Source organism: Hypomesus nipponensis, chromosome 23 (assembly GCF_054491055.1).
Source record: "Hypomesus nipponensis isolate SF chromosome 23, ASM5449105v1, whole genome shotgun sequence".
NCBI classification, from domain to species: Eukaryota; Metazoa; Chordata; class Actinopteri; order Osmeriformes; family Osmeridae; genus Hypomesus; species Hypomesus nipponensis.
Window position 1 is genome coordinate 11,075,001 of NC_140383.1, and position 13,995 is coordinate 11,088,995.

Sequence of the window (13,995 nt, forward strand, 5' to 3'; positions counted from 1 at the left end):
TCGGAAGCCAGGGTTATGCTAACCTGACGTTCTCATTGCAGGGTCAAAAGGGAGAGAGGGGACCACCAGGATATGTGAGTACATTGACTCTTTCCAAAGCCATCCAAATTTAAGTTCTGTTGGTTCTATCGGTCGTTTGCATGATTTCATAAATTCAAAAGGTTTACTGTGTGCCTTCTCTCAGTCCTTTTCGACCGTGGGCCTGCTTTTTCAACATAGCGCCCAAAACCTGTCCCGGTCCCTGAATGGTTTTATCGCATTCTTTACCCTTTGTCGTGTGTGAATTTGTATTTATTTATAGAGCATTATTTTGATACATTTTTAAACATATTGTTGTGGCTTCATTGTTTTAAAACCCCATGAACATTAGCTGGAGTAGCAACGCCGCACAAGAGGTGATGCTGAACATAAGGAAGCAGTTCTCAGAATCGCCAGCAGATGCTGCTGTTACCACTCTAAATCAGCGACGCTGGCTGGATAATTTGTGGTCCTATCATGATGTGACTCACCTCTGTGATGTTTTAGGGTACCGGTTCACCTGGCCCCCAAGGGCCCCCTGGTTTTCCTGGATTACAAGGAGAGAGAGGTATAGTCAGTACACACACACAAACACACACTCTATCCGACCAACTGTTTTACGCACTGTTACCACGTTTCATGACTGACTCTCAATCTTCGCATACGTCTGACAGGTTTCCAAGGCGATCCCGGACCCCCTGGTAAGATCCATGGTCTATGATCCACACTCGAAGCACTATTAAAAGCTAAAAAAAAACCTCATTAGGAATCTCTGTGGTATATTTTAGGAGGACACATAGAAGGCCCTCCTGGAGAGAGAGGCCAAAAAGGAGATGTTGGCCTCAAGGGCAATCCAGGACTGGATGGGGAGTCTCTCCGGGGGCCCCCTGGACAGGATGGATTGGCTGGACCTCCCGGCCCCCCTGGAACAATGGGTAGGCACAGCAAAGACACAAGACATGCGCTGATGGAACATCACACTGTTTTATAGTATGAAGTGTATCACAATTCTCTAACAGTGCCTATGCGTGTGTGTGTGTGTGTGTGTGTACCCACAGGTACAGATGAAACATGTCCAGGAATACAGAAGGGAGGCGCTGGCCCTCCTGGACCTCAAGGTCTTAGAGGGGAGTTGGGACAGAAAGGTACGATTCTACAGTCTGTCAGTCTGTCTGTCTGTCTGTCTGTCTGTTGCTCTACCATGTTGAGTAACACTCACTCTACACTCTCAGGTGACCGTGGGGACACGTGTGTGCAGTGTGAATCCTTCGGCCCCCCAGGATTAGCGGGCCCCCCAGGGCCCAAAGGACTACAAGGTGAGATGACACACACGCACTAAGTATAATAAATCCTAAAACACGACATGCAGCTGATACTCTGTCGTAAGACCACTCTGTGGCTTTCGAAACAACCATGACATTTAAACTGCTATCTTAATGGGAATGTACACCAGTGGATTGTAAGGTACTGATCAAATGGATTATAAACCAATGTCCAACAAGGCTAGATTATAGCCCAGTGCATTGTGAATGATATGAAGGTACACTTATAACGACCGTCCCCTCCACGGCCCCTGGCAGGTTACCCAGGCCCGGCAGGCAGCAAGGGAGACAAGGGTCAGGCTGGACCATCTGGACCTCCAGGCACACCCGTGAGTAGATCCCCCGACCCGCTGTTGTCACCCGGACTGGATGGTGCCTTATGGACTGCTGTAGGGAGGGAGATACTTCACTGATCTCTCCTCTCCAGGGTAGTGTGGGTACTCCAGGTTTGATGGGGGCCCCTGGGTCCGTCGGTGAGCCCGGGGACATCTTCGTGGCTCCTGGGCTCAAGGGAGCCAAGGGGCTGCCCGGCACAGCTGGCACATCCGGATTACCAGGAGTGGACGGCCTGCCGGGGCACGACGGCAGACCAGGCATTCAGGGGCCAAAAGGAGAACCCGTACGTATGTGTGTGTGTGAATCCGTGTGTGAATCCGTGTGTGTGTTTATCCGTGTGCGTGCTTGGAACAGGTTTGTAACGGAACATTGGCGTCCGCCATTACGGAGCAGTGTGAGATTGTGATTGCGCCGTCGTTCCCTCTTCTCTCTCTAACCCTTGCCCGACAGGCCCGAGAGGGCATTAAGGGGGACCGCGGTCGGGACGGAGACTCGGGTCCCATGGGGCGCACAGGGGAGAGAGGCCCTCCGGGACAGCCAGGGTTCGGCCGACCGGGCGAGCCTGGAGACAAGGGCCTCACGGGTCAGCCAGGCAGACCAGGAGCCCCTGGACAACCAGGTGGATGAACATGCACACACATACACATGCACGCATATACGACACACACACATACATCCGGTAGACACACAGCACACACACAGCAGTACTGTGTCTTACTGAGGTCATCAGATTATGACTGTGTGGAAGGTTTGGCTCTGTGCTACATAGCACACACACACACACACACACAGTACACATGTTTGGCACACACATACTCACAGACATGCTCATACACAGGAACACAGGAGTGACTTGTGTGTGTGCTTCCTCCCTGTCTCCCTGCCAGGTGTGAAGGGAGAGCCGGGTAAAGGAGTGAGCTCACCTGGACCACAGGGAACTCCTGGAGCCCGAGGAGAGCCAGGCCTACCTGGACTACAAGGTGGGCCTCGGCCTGGGCATTACACTTCCACACAGCCCTGACCAACAAGGCTCTGGCATGGATCTATACATGTATCATTGATGGCTTGAATGATGTGGCTGAGGGTCCTTCTCTATACCTCTCTGTCTGCTCTGTCTCATGCTGTTCGGAACAGGTAACAGCGGGCCCCAGGGTGACCCCGGGATGCCGGGATTCCCAGGACCGAAGGGGGACCCCGGTCAACCTGGCATAGGATTTCCTGGACTACCTGGACCCAAAGGTACCAAAGACCTTCACCTCCTCCTCTCCCTCTCACGCTTCTCCTAGCCTTGGTTGAGAGGGATTTCTCTGCCTGTGTGTTCCTAGGATACTCGGGAACCCCTGGAGCCCCCGGAGTCCCCGGAGAGGCAGGGAGACAGGGGAAGGACGGCCTCTCTGGACGGCCTGGAGGGCCAGGTCCAAAGGTGTGTGTGTGTGTGCTGGTTTATGTTTTGGCAAGTCAGTCACTGAAGGGAAAACAGTCGCCCCGGAAAATTAGGTGGAGTTTGGGAGAACTTGTGTTGACATGTCTAATCCCCTGTCCCAGTTTTGTGAAGACAGTGGTGCAGTCTTTCCTTTGTAGTCTGTATTAACGGACATGACCTCCCCCTCCCCCACCCCACCCCCCACACACGCCTGTAGGGAGAGCCTGGCAGGGGTCTGCCAGGGCCCAAGGGCTCAGAGGGCCCCCCAGGGGTGACAGGCTTTCCCGGGGACAAGGGCAGCGTGGGGCTGCCTGGCATCCCAGGAACGGAGGGACCCTCAGGACCGCCCGGACCTCAGGGAATCAAAGGTACAGTGACATCACTCATCAGGCTGAAGAACCGACTGCCTTGTGTCTTTAATGAGGGGTGTTAATCAGAAGGTTGCTGGTTCGAAAAGACGTTGTGTCTTTGGGCAAGGGACTTCCCCCCCTGCTTGCCTCGGGGGAAATGTCCCTGTACTTACTGTAATTCTCTCTGGATAAGCGTCTGCTAAATGACTAAATGTAAATGTTTAAGTAAAGTACTATACGACTACAGTATACTCTAAAAGGTGCCACATGTTCCTGACAACCTAATGTCATAAGCTCGTCTGGCATCTCAATGAAGACCTCAGTGAGCTTTCATGGTCATAGGTTATCGACCTGATTAGTAGTTACAGCGTGGTACGTGGTCATCGTCCCCAGGTGACCCAGGACCACCCGGACGTCACGGTGTGTCAGGCCAGCCAGGACCTCCTGGAGCTGGGGACCCTGGAGCCCCCGGGCCCATGGGACCCCCTGGAAAAACAGGACCTTTTGGTAAGCCCTCCGCCCCCACACTTACACACACATAGTGTACCCACAAGGCAAATCACATTCACTATCTACAGAACTGCTTCTTATAAGCTGACTTTTATTTACGTTATTTGCGCGTGTGTGCGTGTGTGTGCAGGTCGGGATGGTGTGAAGGGAGACAAGGGATTCCCCGGCTCCCCTGGCCAAGACATGCCTGGTTTTCCGGGGGACAAGGGAGACCAAGGCTTCCCAGGCGCCCAGGGATCTAGGGGCCTGGCCGGACGACCGGGCCCCTCTGGTAGAGATGGCCTACCAGGAGACCCAGGTCAGACTGGAGCCATGCAGCTCCATCAGAGAACACAAAGATGCCAGAAACGAAGGCACAGCCATGCGTCTTTTAAACACGGCTGTGTACGTGTGTGTGTGTACGTGTTATGTGTGTGTGTGTGTGTGTGGTATATGTGTGTGTGTGTGTCAGGTCCCAAGGGAGAGATGGGTGTCATAGGGACTCCAGGAACGCCAGGTTACCAGGGGTCTCTCGGCTCACCGGGTTCCCCTGGACTCAGAGGTGAGACACCTTCCTTGGTGTTGTCATCTGTCTACCTGTAATACAGTCCTTTCAGGATGGTTTCTTAGCTAATCCTGTGGTTGTCCTAGTCGAATCTTCTGGAAACAGTTCCGGGCCATTGTGCAGTTACAGTTACAGAACATTGGATCGATACAGTCATCAACAGGAACCTAATAAGATTCTCCCAGGGGTTTACAGAGGATCTTCTGGGATCTCGCCAACCAAAGATCTATTAAGGATGAACCTGTTAGGGGAGCTGACATGGACAACCAAATAAGATGTGATCCATGGTGCTGTTGTGGTGCTGAGCCTGTCTGCTTGTCTTCTGCCAGGCGACCCTGGACTAACAGGGCCCAGGGGAGACTTTGGTGAGCCAGGCCCCAAGGGAGAGAGGGGGGAACCAGGACTGCAGGGGCCCGCGGGAAACATGACGGAGGTGGACATGGAACACATGAAGGGAGAGAAGGGAGACATCGGAGCGACAGGTAGCCAGCGTCGCACGGCACCATCACACACACCGTCGTTGTGCACAACGCGGCAGCTCGGCACTTTCGCAAAACACAAGCGAACGCACCCCTTCGACGAGACAACACGGAACGACACGATGCAGACAGAGGAACGCAACACCGTATTCCATATCCTAGCACAGGAGTAGTCACGGTGTGTGTAATTCCCTCTCCCCCCAGGTGACCCAGGTGTGACGGGAGAGCAGGGTCACCCGGGGCAACCTGGCTCACCTGGAATGGCGGGGAAGGATGGCGAGCCTGGTCAGCCTGGACAAGCGGGTGAGTCACAGGATGCGGTTCTCATGATCGAATCAAGGAAATGTCCTGCTGTCTATCGATTCAAGTTCTACGTCTTCCTCTCTGTGTGTGTGTGTTTTTTGCGATTGCATCCCAGGTGTGAAGGGAGACTTGGGTTTTCCTGGAAAGCCTGGCGGTGAAGGCAAACCTGGACAGAAAGGCTCCTCTGGAGACATGGGACTACCAGGTGCTTCTCTCAATCCAAAACAGAAGACACAGATCATGCCTCGACGCTCCTCAGCCTCTGCATTCACAATAAACCCTATAGGGTCTAGAATAGGCCCTATCCTTTCCTAAGAAACTGACCCCAGGACTTTCTGTATGTGTTTGAAGGTTCGACCGGTCCAAAGGGTGCCAAGGGGATTGTGGGCACACCTGGGCACCCAGGCTTCAGGGGCTCTGACGGGGACAAAGGAGACCAGGGTGTGCCCGGGGAGCCAGGGGTGGGCATACCTGGACCACCTGGAGAGAAGGTATCTGACTTAGGTCCTGGTGGAGATCCCCTCTGCTGTGTGTTTCTGTGTGTGTGTGTGTGTGTGTGTGTGTATAATTATTACATCTTAAATAATAAAAGGAAAGGAAGAGGTGAACCTACCTCTATTCTTTCTTGCTTTCTTTCTTGCTTTCTGTCTTTCTGTCTTTCTTTCTTGCTTTCTGTCTTTCTTTTTTTTAACTCACTCGCTTCCTCTCTTCACCCAGGGTTTCACTGGCTTGCCTGGTGCCTTGGGTAACCCAGGAGATAAGGGTCTGAAGGGTGCTATGGGGGTGCCAGGCATGCCAGGGACAGCAGGCACAAAGGGGGACACAGGCTCCATTGGATACCCAGGTGAGTAACATCAAGCTTTTCACTGTTTACGTGGCAACGACCCGCCATGACCTACCCTTGCTGTACAGTATTGAGTCCCTATTTTTTCAATTGGTGCTGTTGTATGTAACTCCCATTGTCTGTGTGTGTATGCAGGTCAGCCTGGTCAGCCAGGTGAGAAAGGAGTTGTCGGGCTGCCAGGGTCATCTGGAGAGCCAGGGCGCCCGGGGCGACCAGGTGAGTCACTCACCAGTCACCAGATCAATGACACTTCCTTTCCAGTCTGATCCAAATCAATGTACAGCATAATAATCTGCATTCGAAAACATCGAAAAGGAGAACTCTTGCTATACAGTCCAGTCTAGGATACACGTATTCATCTCAGTAAGGATGTATCTGTGTTTGAAGTGTGTCTGATTGTCGTCGTCCCCCCACCCCCCAGGTGACCCTGGCCTGCAGGGCCCTCCTGGGCCTGTGGGGGACAAGGGTGACTCGGGCGTGGACGGCATCCCCGGATCCTCAGGAGAGAGGGGTGACCCAGGTTAGTATCAGAACCATGACAAGTCCAGGTGCTATATACAGTACCAGTCAAACGTTTGGACACATTTCCCCGTTCAATTGAATGGGTAAATGGGAAAATGTGTCCAAACGTTTGACTGGTACTGTAGCTGGTGGGCAGAACCGGGCCAATATTCTAGTCTCAAACCTCTTGCGGAGTCCCCCAAGGAGGAATCCCATCCTGTGTGGCTGATGTTGAATTATTGATCGTGTTGAATAACTTTTGTATCTTCTTCTTTCACTCATAGGGTTACCTGGCAGGGGCTTCCCTGGAACGAATGGACAGACCGGCACCAAAGGTGAAATCACCTAGCGAACATGCACAAATACCTCTCATCATAGCCGGTCAAATCTGTGACATTGTGTCTCTAAAAGCTTTGCATGTCTCTCTCTCCCTTCCTCCCCCTCTCTTTCCCCTCTCTCCCCTCCCTCATCCTTTCCTTCCATTACCCTACCCCCTTCCCAAGGTGACAAGGGTAGTCACGGGGTCCCGGGTACTCCAGGTCTCCCAGGTATTCCAGGGACAAAGGGGGACAAGGGCATACAAGGCTTCCACGGCTCCCAGGGCCAGCCAGGAGAGAGAGGCCTGCCAGGATCGTCCATGGAGGGGCCCAAGGGGGACAGAGGAGTGACAGGACAGCCTGGAGAGCCAGGTACAACCTGCACACATACACATTTCAAATGACCCAATTCCCCTCGGTTGTTCCTAGCCCTACATCCTCTTATCAATTCCCCTCCCCCAAATCACTCTTCTCCAGGATCCTTAGGGGCCCCCGGGCCAGCAGGTATCCCAGGCAGAGAGGGCCCCAAGGGGGACAAGGGAGAGAGTGGCCCAGCTGGCGTGCAGGGGGAGACGGGATTCAAAGGAGAACGGGGAAACCCGGGACTTTCTGTAGGTCACTTCCTCACCAAGTTTGGCTAACCTGAATGAACTGACTGATTGTGTTGATAACGAGCCTAACTAGATACATAATGGGTATTCCATATGGATAAGAATACAATCTTGAAATGAGCTCACTGTGTGTATTTGTGTACTTGTAACAGGGACAACCTGGCCTGCCAGGTGTTGATGGGCTGAAGGGAGAGCTTGGTGTGCAGGGTGCGCCCGGGTTCCCTGGTCAGTAAACTGAAGTGTGTGTGTGTCTATTTATATGTGCATATGTGTGCGTGCGTGTGCGTGTTCAATTCAAAACTCTCTTCATTCCTTAGGGACAAAGGGAGAGATTGGATTTGTTGGGTTGAAAGGAGAGCTGGGAGACCGAGGATTCCCTGGGGTCAAAGGTGAAACAGTACTCTTACGCAACACAGTCCGACCGGACGACGACGCAGTCTCACCCCCCAGCTTAAATATTTCCTTCAAAGGTTTTGAATCGAATCAAGACATTGTGGCTGGTTCTTTGTATTTCAGGTGTTGACGGCCCCCCTGGCCCCCCTGGCCCCCACACCTTCATTAAAGGAGACCTGGGCTTCCCGGGAACACAGGGGCCCGTTGGTCCTGTGGGGCCCCCAGGCTTCCCGGGCCTACAAGGACAGCAAGGTCACTCCATAACAATCGTCTCCATGCCAACTTGATACAGCTCCACAAATCAACTCCTTGAACTCACCCTGGCCCTCTTTTCTGTCCAGGCGTGACTGGTATTCAGGGTATTAAGGGAGAAGAGGGGCATCCTGGCTACAACGGTCATCCTGGAGCCAAAGGAGAACCTGGCCTGACTGGTCCATTGGGTTAGCAACACGCGACTGAAGCTTTGGAGCCATGTCTGTGTGCTGTAGACTAGCCCGCAGTAATACCCCGACCTTTCTCTCTCTAGGACCCAGAGGTCACCCTGGACCCCCTGGGCCTGATGGCGTACCTGGACAGGTAGGCCCACCTGGGCCCTCCTCCATGGACCACGGTTTCCTTGTCACCAGGCACAGCCAATCGGTGGATATTCCAGAATGCCCTGAAGGAACGTCCTTGATCTATGATGGCTACTCCCTCCTCTCCGTCCAGGGGAATACGCGCACACATGGGCAGGATCTTGGTAAGCACACAAACACACACACGGATTCATGGAGAATAAAATCCCTTCTGATTCTGATTTGTGGCGGATTCACATTCATGGCAAATAAAATCCCTTCTGATTCGGATTCGGATTCGGATCCGTTCGATACATGGGACTATACGTGACTGTGTGTGTGTGTGTTTAGGCACGGCCGGGAGTTGTCTGAGGAAGTTCAGTCCCATGCCCTTCCTGTTCTGTGACATCAACAACGTTTGTAACTTTGCCTCCCGCAACGACTACTCCTATTGGCTCACCTCACCTGAGCCCATGCCAATGAGTATGGCCCCTATCACTGGACACAGCATCAAACCCTTCATCAGCAGGTGTGTGTGTGTGTGTGTGTACCTAGGAATATGAGATTTCTGCTATGATTATACTTGTTGACATGCTTGCGTGTGTGTCCACAGGTGTTCGGTGTGTGAGGCTCCTGCCATGGTTCTCGCCGTGCACAGCCAGACCATCATGATCCCAGCATGCCCCTCTGGCTGGGACTCGCTGTGGATTGGATACTCTTACGTCATGGTGAGCACGGATAGGACACGTAGCCCCGTAACTGGCCGTCACTCATAGGTTGTCTAGGTTCATGAGGTCCACCAAACTAGTGTGAGACATCTACTGTATATGAGTTGAATGCTGAGCGGTTAGGGAATCGGGCTAGTAATCAGAAGGTTGCCAGTTCGATTCCTGGCTGTGCCAAATGACGTTGTATCCTTGGGCAAGGCACTTCTCCCTACTTGTCTCGGGGCGAATGTCCCTGTACTTACAGTGAGTCGCTCTGGATGAGAGCGTCTGCTAAATGACTAAATGTAAATTGTGCTGACTGTGTTTTGATGTGTTTGTGTGTGCGTGCGTGCCTGCAGAACACTGGTTCTGGTGCGGCGAGTTTTGGCCAGGCCCTGGCTTCCCCCGGCTCCTGTCTGGAGGAGTTCCGCAGCGCTCCCTTCATCGAGTGCCACGGCAAGGGCACCTGCAACTACTACGCTAACGCCTACACCTTCTGGCTTGCCACAATCGAAGATGAGGACATGTTTACGTAAGACACGCGTCGCTCTCTTTCTGTCATCCTTCATCCATCCACCTTTATACATCTTTACTTGTCCTAATGTCACTTCTACTCTTCCTTGATTTACCAATCTTGCCGTTATCACTTTTGACATACTTTTTTCGATTTTTTTTATATACCGGTAGGCCCACTGTATCTTTGACAGAGTGAGAATTTTACAATGACAATCGGGGGGTCAACTTCTCCAGGGCATGTATCGACCCTCCGACCTGCTGTTTTGACCTCTTTTGGGGGGGGTCCAAGTCTTAATTAGAGGGGTCAGACCACCCCAAATCCCCCCGTAATTCGCACCCTGATCTTTGAGCTTGATACCAGGAATGAATTCTGCTCTGTCGACTTGGATGGGACAGGTGTGACACTGCAGCTTGTCTGGGGACAAGAAGTGTCCAGGAGAGGCTAGTTTGGATGGACTGTACTTAGCTGGGGATGAATGAAAAAGCGAGTTCTGATGCACTTCAGCTTGGGATGAGAAGTGGCAAAAACAAGCTGGTGATGAGTGAACTGGCTGTTTTTTGGTTCTCTTTCTTTCAGGAAACCAATCCCAGCCACGCTTAAGGCAGGGAACCTACGAACACACATCAGTCGCTGTCAAGTCTGCATGAAGAGGACATAAACCCTGCTCCTAACCAACCCTGCTCCATGACCCTGGCCAAGCAGGCCAGTGGGCTTGGCTTGACTTTTTCATTTTGACCAAAGGATGGTGCTACTTCCTGTGTGTGTGTGAGTGGAGAGGGACAGAGATGACACAGCCGCAGAGGGAGGAGTCAGCTCTGTAAGACTGAATTACAACAACCCTCCGAGAATACAAACAAAAGCAGACACACACACACGGACACACACACACACACGCACGTGGAGAGCAAGCCACGAGACCCCTTGGTCCCTCGCTCTATACAGAACAAGTTACTAACATTGTCACAGCATTTTTTTTGTAAGAAATGGAGTCCAGTTTACGAAATGCACTGAGTACACACCCATCAGTAAACTGACATCCTCTCTAAAAGGATTGCTTGTGCCAGTCAGGTGCTATTGAACCATCATTTACTTGCCTTATCCCAGTCTATGTTGTTACGTTTATGCAGATGCCTCCTACAGTACTTCAACTCGAGATTATAGATCGAGTATTTGTTTTTGTCTACACCTTTTTTTCCTCAAATTTTAACACATACTAATGTAGGATGGGAGTTACCACTGGTTTCTAGTCATTATGAGAGATAATCACTTTTAAATTAAGTGTTGCAAGCAGCACACTGGTATAGCTTTGCTCTGATGTAAATATACTGCTTTCATATTTTCTAGCTAACATACAGTCACTATAATCTTCTATTCAGGTATTGACATTAATGTGTGTTATTATGTCACTTCTTTATTTATGAGATGTATGAGAATATGCAATCAACCCTGAGTGGAGATGAATGTTGAATGTCCATCAACAATATTAGACTGTGTGGTCATTTACTTTTAGCCTCTTGAGTGTGCCAGATGGGTGGAGCTAAACCTTGGACCAAAGCCATCTGTATCTTTTTACAACATGCAAATACAATCCAACAATATGCAAATCAGAACAGCCAAACACATGCCTTGATGGAATGCTAAATACCAAAGAAATGCACACATCCTCACCTCTATGTGTTCCCTTATCTGATATACTTGATCACGCTAACCGCCATCTTCCCCCCTGTATTGACATGCGGACCTTATATCCTACAGTGTAGCCCATGAGCACCAGGAGACCGATAGACAGGCTACTTGGACACAGTCAGATGGACCGAGACTTGTTAGCCCTACAGTAGTGTCATAGATCCACTCGACGTCTGCCACGTTCATAACAAGGATAGGAGGGGTGCATTCTTAAGTGCCTTATAGACATATCGTGTTGCCATGACACTCTCACGTGTGTTGTGATGTGGAGTTATGAAGTTCCCTGGAAACAGCATTTCACCCTCACATGCCATAACCCTATCAGGGCTTCAATGATGGATATGTTGGACATCATCACCATTTGGACCTCAACCCCTTTTTCAAGTGGCGTCGCCTTATTCATTTAGGGAAATGAATGCTCATTCAAACCAGCAGTGTTAGCCATCCTCACCGAGGAAAGAGACCTGGGAGGGAGGGAGAGGAACAAATAGAATGATTTTAACTAGAGTGACCATGGGTTACTGTTCCTATAGCTTTGACATACACACCAATGTCTGCCCAGCTCTCTGCTTGACCCCCAGTCCCCTACTGTGTAATTCATACAATAAAATAATTGTTTAGAAAATGTGGTGTGTGTCTTGTAATGCTGGTTAATGAGATCTATTATATATTTCTGTAGACGTTTTCTCCTTGCTATACTTTGAAAGGTGGAGTTAATTTGATATTGAACAAACATTACATGTTGGATAAGGGCTGTCACCTGTAGTTATCCCAGTTCCCCACTAGAGGTCAGGCCCAAGCCGTTTTGGGGAAATGGCTTGGGCCTGACCCAATGGCTTGGGGCTGGCTTCCCTTTTATGGGAAGCCAGCTTCTCCCAGTCCTCCAGCTCCCAGGTGCAGTGAGGCCAAATAATCCTACCATTTTTGGGGGTCAAGTTCATGTATTTTTTCATGAAATATTTGCTGATGTGCAGAGCTGAAATGTGATCCAGTCATGTCAGATCTGTGATTCCTCCACAGGCCCCAGAGGACGCCGCCTAGCTGCCTCTGCCTCAGCACCTCTCCTGGGCCCGCCTCCAATAAACTTGTTCACCCCTTCAGTGAAACACAAACAGATCAATGAACCCGATGAGAGCAAGAAAAGCTCTCCTTTCATCACTCCATCTTCTTGACCCTCCCCTTTCATCTCTCCATAATCCAATCCCTTCACTTCCTCCAGTGTCACCAGTGAAACAAACAAGACCTTTGACCCTACCTATCCTGAACAATGTGTCAGACACAGACAGCCTTGAACCTTGACCTGACAGAGTAAATTGGAACAGAGGTCAACCAGGGGGCAGTCGGTCACTAAGGCCCTTTTTGAATCCCGGAAAGTGACTCTTTTCTCCTCTCCTTGAGGTAAGCTCTGCTCTAACCTTGATAAATGTGTGTTCCAGCATGAAAGCTGACAGCTTCCCACGTTAGGGTAAATATTGTGGTAACGCTTTGTTCGTAAAGACAGATTGTCAATAGAATGTATTGAAGCCACAGACTACAAACTAGCAACTCCCACTCAGTTTATAAAAATTATGTTTATGGTTAGTGGTCTGCCTAATGTACAGTATAGTATAGTACAGTATAGTATAGTATAGATGTGTATATGTACATGACAGAGAGCCTTGACCAAGCATAAAAAACAGCCAGTATTTGTGAGATCAATCTTCAAAGCTTTCTTTTTTTACTTCTTAGGATGAATCATGTTCAGGTATTCAAACACATGTACAACTCAAATCACAAGTAAAAAAAACAACAACAATACAGAATAGAGTATTGAGAGAACATGATAACCACCTCTACCAAACATTCCACTTAAATTCCCCAGAATCAGGATACATCCTACATTACACACATCCTCCAACCTTAGACAAACATAGATACAGTAATAGGCTGCATGGTCCACCCCGTACAAGCGTCAGACGTGTTGTGTTTGGACAACACAAAGCAGTGTCACAACCCTACCACTGCACCACCCTGCTGTCTTCTGTAAACAAATACGAGCCACACATGACAAACACGTCAAATCATAAAAGATGGAGAAATCCATCGTTGCTCTCTCTCTCCTCCATCCACTGTCTCTCTCTCCTTTTTGTATCCCTCTGACTCTGTCACTCTTTGTTGCACTCAGTGGGGCTGTGTCGGGCCCAGTTCTGGTTGCAGGAACTGCTTGCTCACCCATAACCACAGCTTCAGAGTGGAGCTGTACTTCAGTCTCAGCCACTCAAAGGGAGAGGAGGCACATCCTGCAACCTGATCAACTCACTGCTCGGAATCAGTGTGTGTTTCTATTTCATGATAACATTTGATTTGACATCTTGGGGTGAGATTAATACTAATAAATACAATAAGACGGAATAATAAATACAAATGTGTAATGTAGTACCACAGTGCATGTCTCTAATGGGATGAATAACTCATATTAGACAAAAGTGTGTCATATTGTAACCTGGGCAAGAAGGTTCTGTAGCTCCTGGGAGGAGACGGTCACCAGGTCTGTGATTGGTGCAGCTGTGGGCCAGAGTTTTAGACCAGGTCAGGTTCTGG

General features: G+C 50.3%; 1 protein-coding gene across 1 annotated transcript in view; it reads left to right on the forward strand.

Annotated features, from left to right (window-relative positions):
• Positions 1-12,040, forward strand: part of col4a1 (collagen, type IV, alpha 1) — a 30,347-nt gene extending 18,307 nt beyond the window's left edge. The window contains exons 18-52 of the mRNA XM_084688676.1: positions 42-74; positions 526-586; positions 693-719; positions 807-953; positions 1,077-1,163; positions 1,251-1,334; positions 1,599-1,669; positions 1,768-1,959; positions 2,127-2,295; positions 2,564-2,656; positions 2,811-2,915; positions 3,002-3,099; positions 3,317-3,467; positions 3,843-3,956; positions 4,090-4,257; positions 4,411-4,500; positions 4,833-4,985; positions 5,187-5,285; positions 5,401-5,490; positions 5,637-5,776; positions 6,003-6,129; positions 6,265-6,345; positions 6,551-6,649; positions 6,915-6,965; positions 7,134-7,319; positions 7,425-7,558; positions 7,711-7,783; positions 7,876-7,947; positions 8,075-8,203; positions 8,293-8,391; positions 8,478-8,690; positions 8,857-9,034; positions 9,119-9,233; positions 9,572-9,744; positions 10,306-12,040. Of these exons, the coding sequence (XP_084544802.1) occupies positions 42-74; positions 526-586; positions 693-719; positions 807-953; positions 1,077-1,163; positions 1,251-1,334; positions 1,599-1,669; positions 1,768-1,959; positions 2,127-2,295; positions 2,564-2,656; positions 2,811-2,915; positions 3,002-3,099; positions 3,317-3,467; positions 3,843-3,956; positions 4,090-4,257; positions 4,411-4,500; positions 4,833-4,985; positions 5,187-5,285; positions 5,401-5,490; positions 5,637-5,776; positions 6,003-6,129; positions 6,265-6,345; positions 6,551-6,649; positions 6,915-6,965; positions 7,134-7,319; positions 7,425-7,558; positions 7,711-7,783; positions 7,876-7,947; positions 8,075-8,203; positions 8,293-8,391; positions 8,478-8,690; positions 8,857-9,034; positions 9,119-9,233; positions 9,572-9,744; positions 10,306-10,387 (3,984 nt within the window). The 3' untranslated portion in view covers positions 10,388-12,040. The remainder of the gene's footprint in view (positions 1-41; positions 75-525; positions 587-692; positions 720-806; positions 954-1,076; positions 1,164-1,250; positions 1,335-1,598; positions 1,670-1,767; positions 1,960-2,126; positions 2,296-2,563; positions 2,657-2,810; positions 2,916-3,001; positions 3,100-3,316; positions 3,468-3,842; positions 3,957-4,089; positions 4,258-4,410; positions 4,501-4,832; positions 4,986-5,186; positions 5,286-5,400; positions 5,491-5,636; positions 5,777-6,002; positions 6,130-6,264; positions 6,346-6,550; positions 6,650-6,914; positions 6,966-7,133; positions 7,320-7,424; positions 7,559-7,710; positions 7,784-7,875; positions 7,948-8,074; positions 8,204-8,292; positions 8,392-8,477; positions 8,691-8,856; positions 9,035-9,118; positions 9,234-9,571; positions 9,745-10,305) is intronic.
• Positions 12,041-13,995: the final 1,955 nt, after the last annotated feature.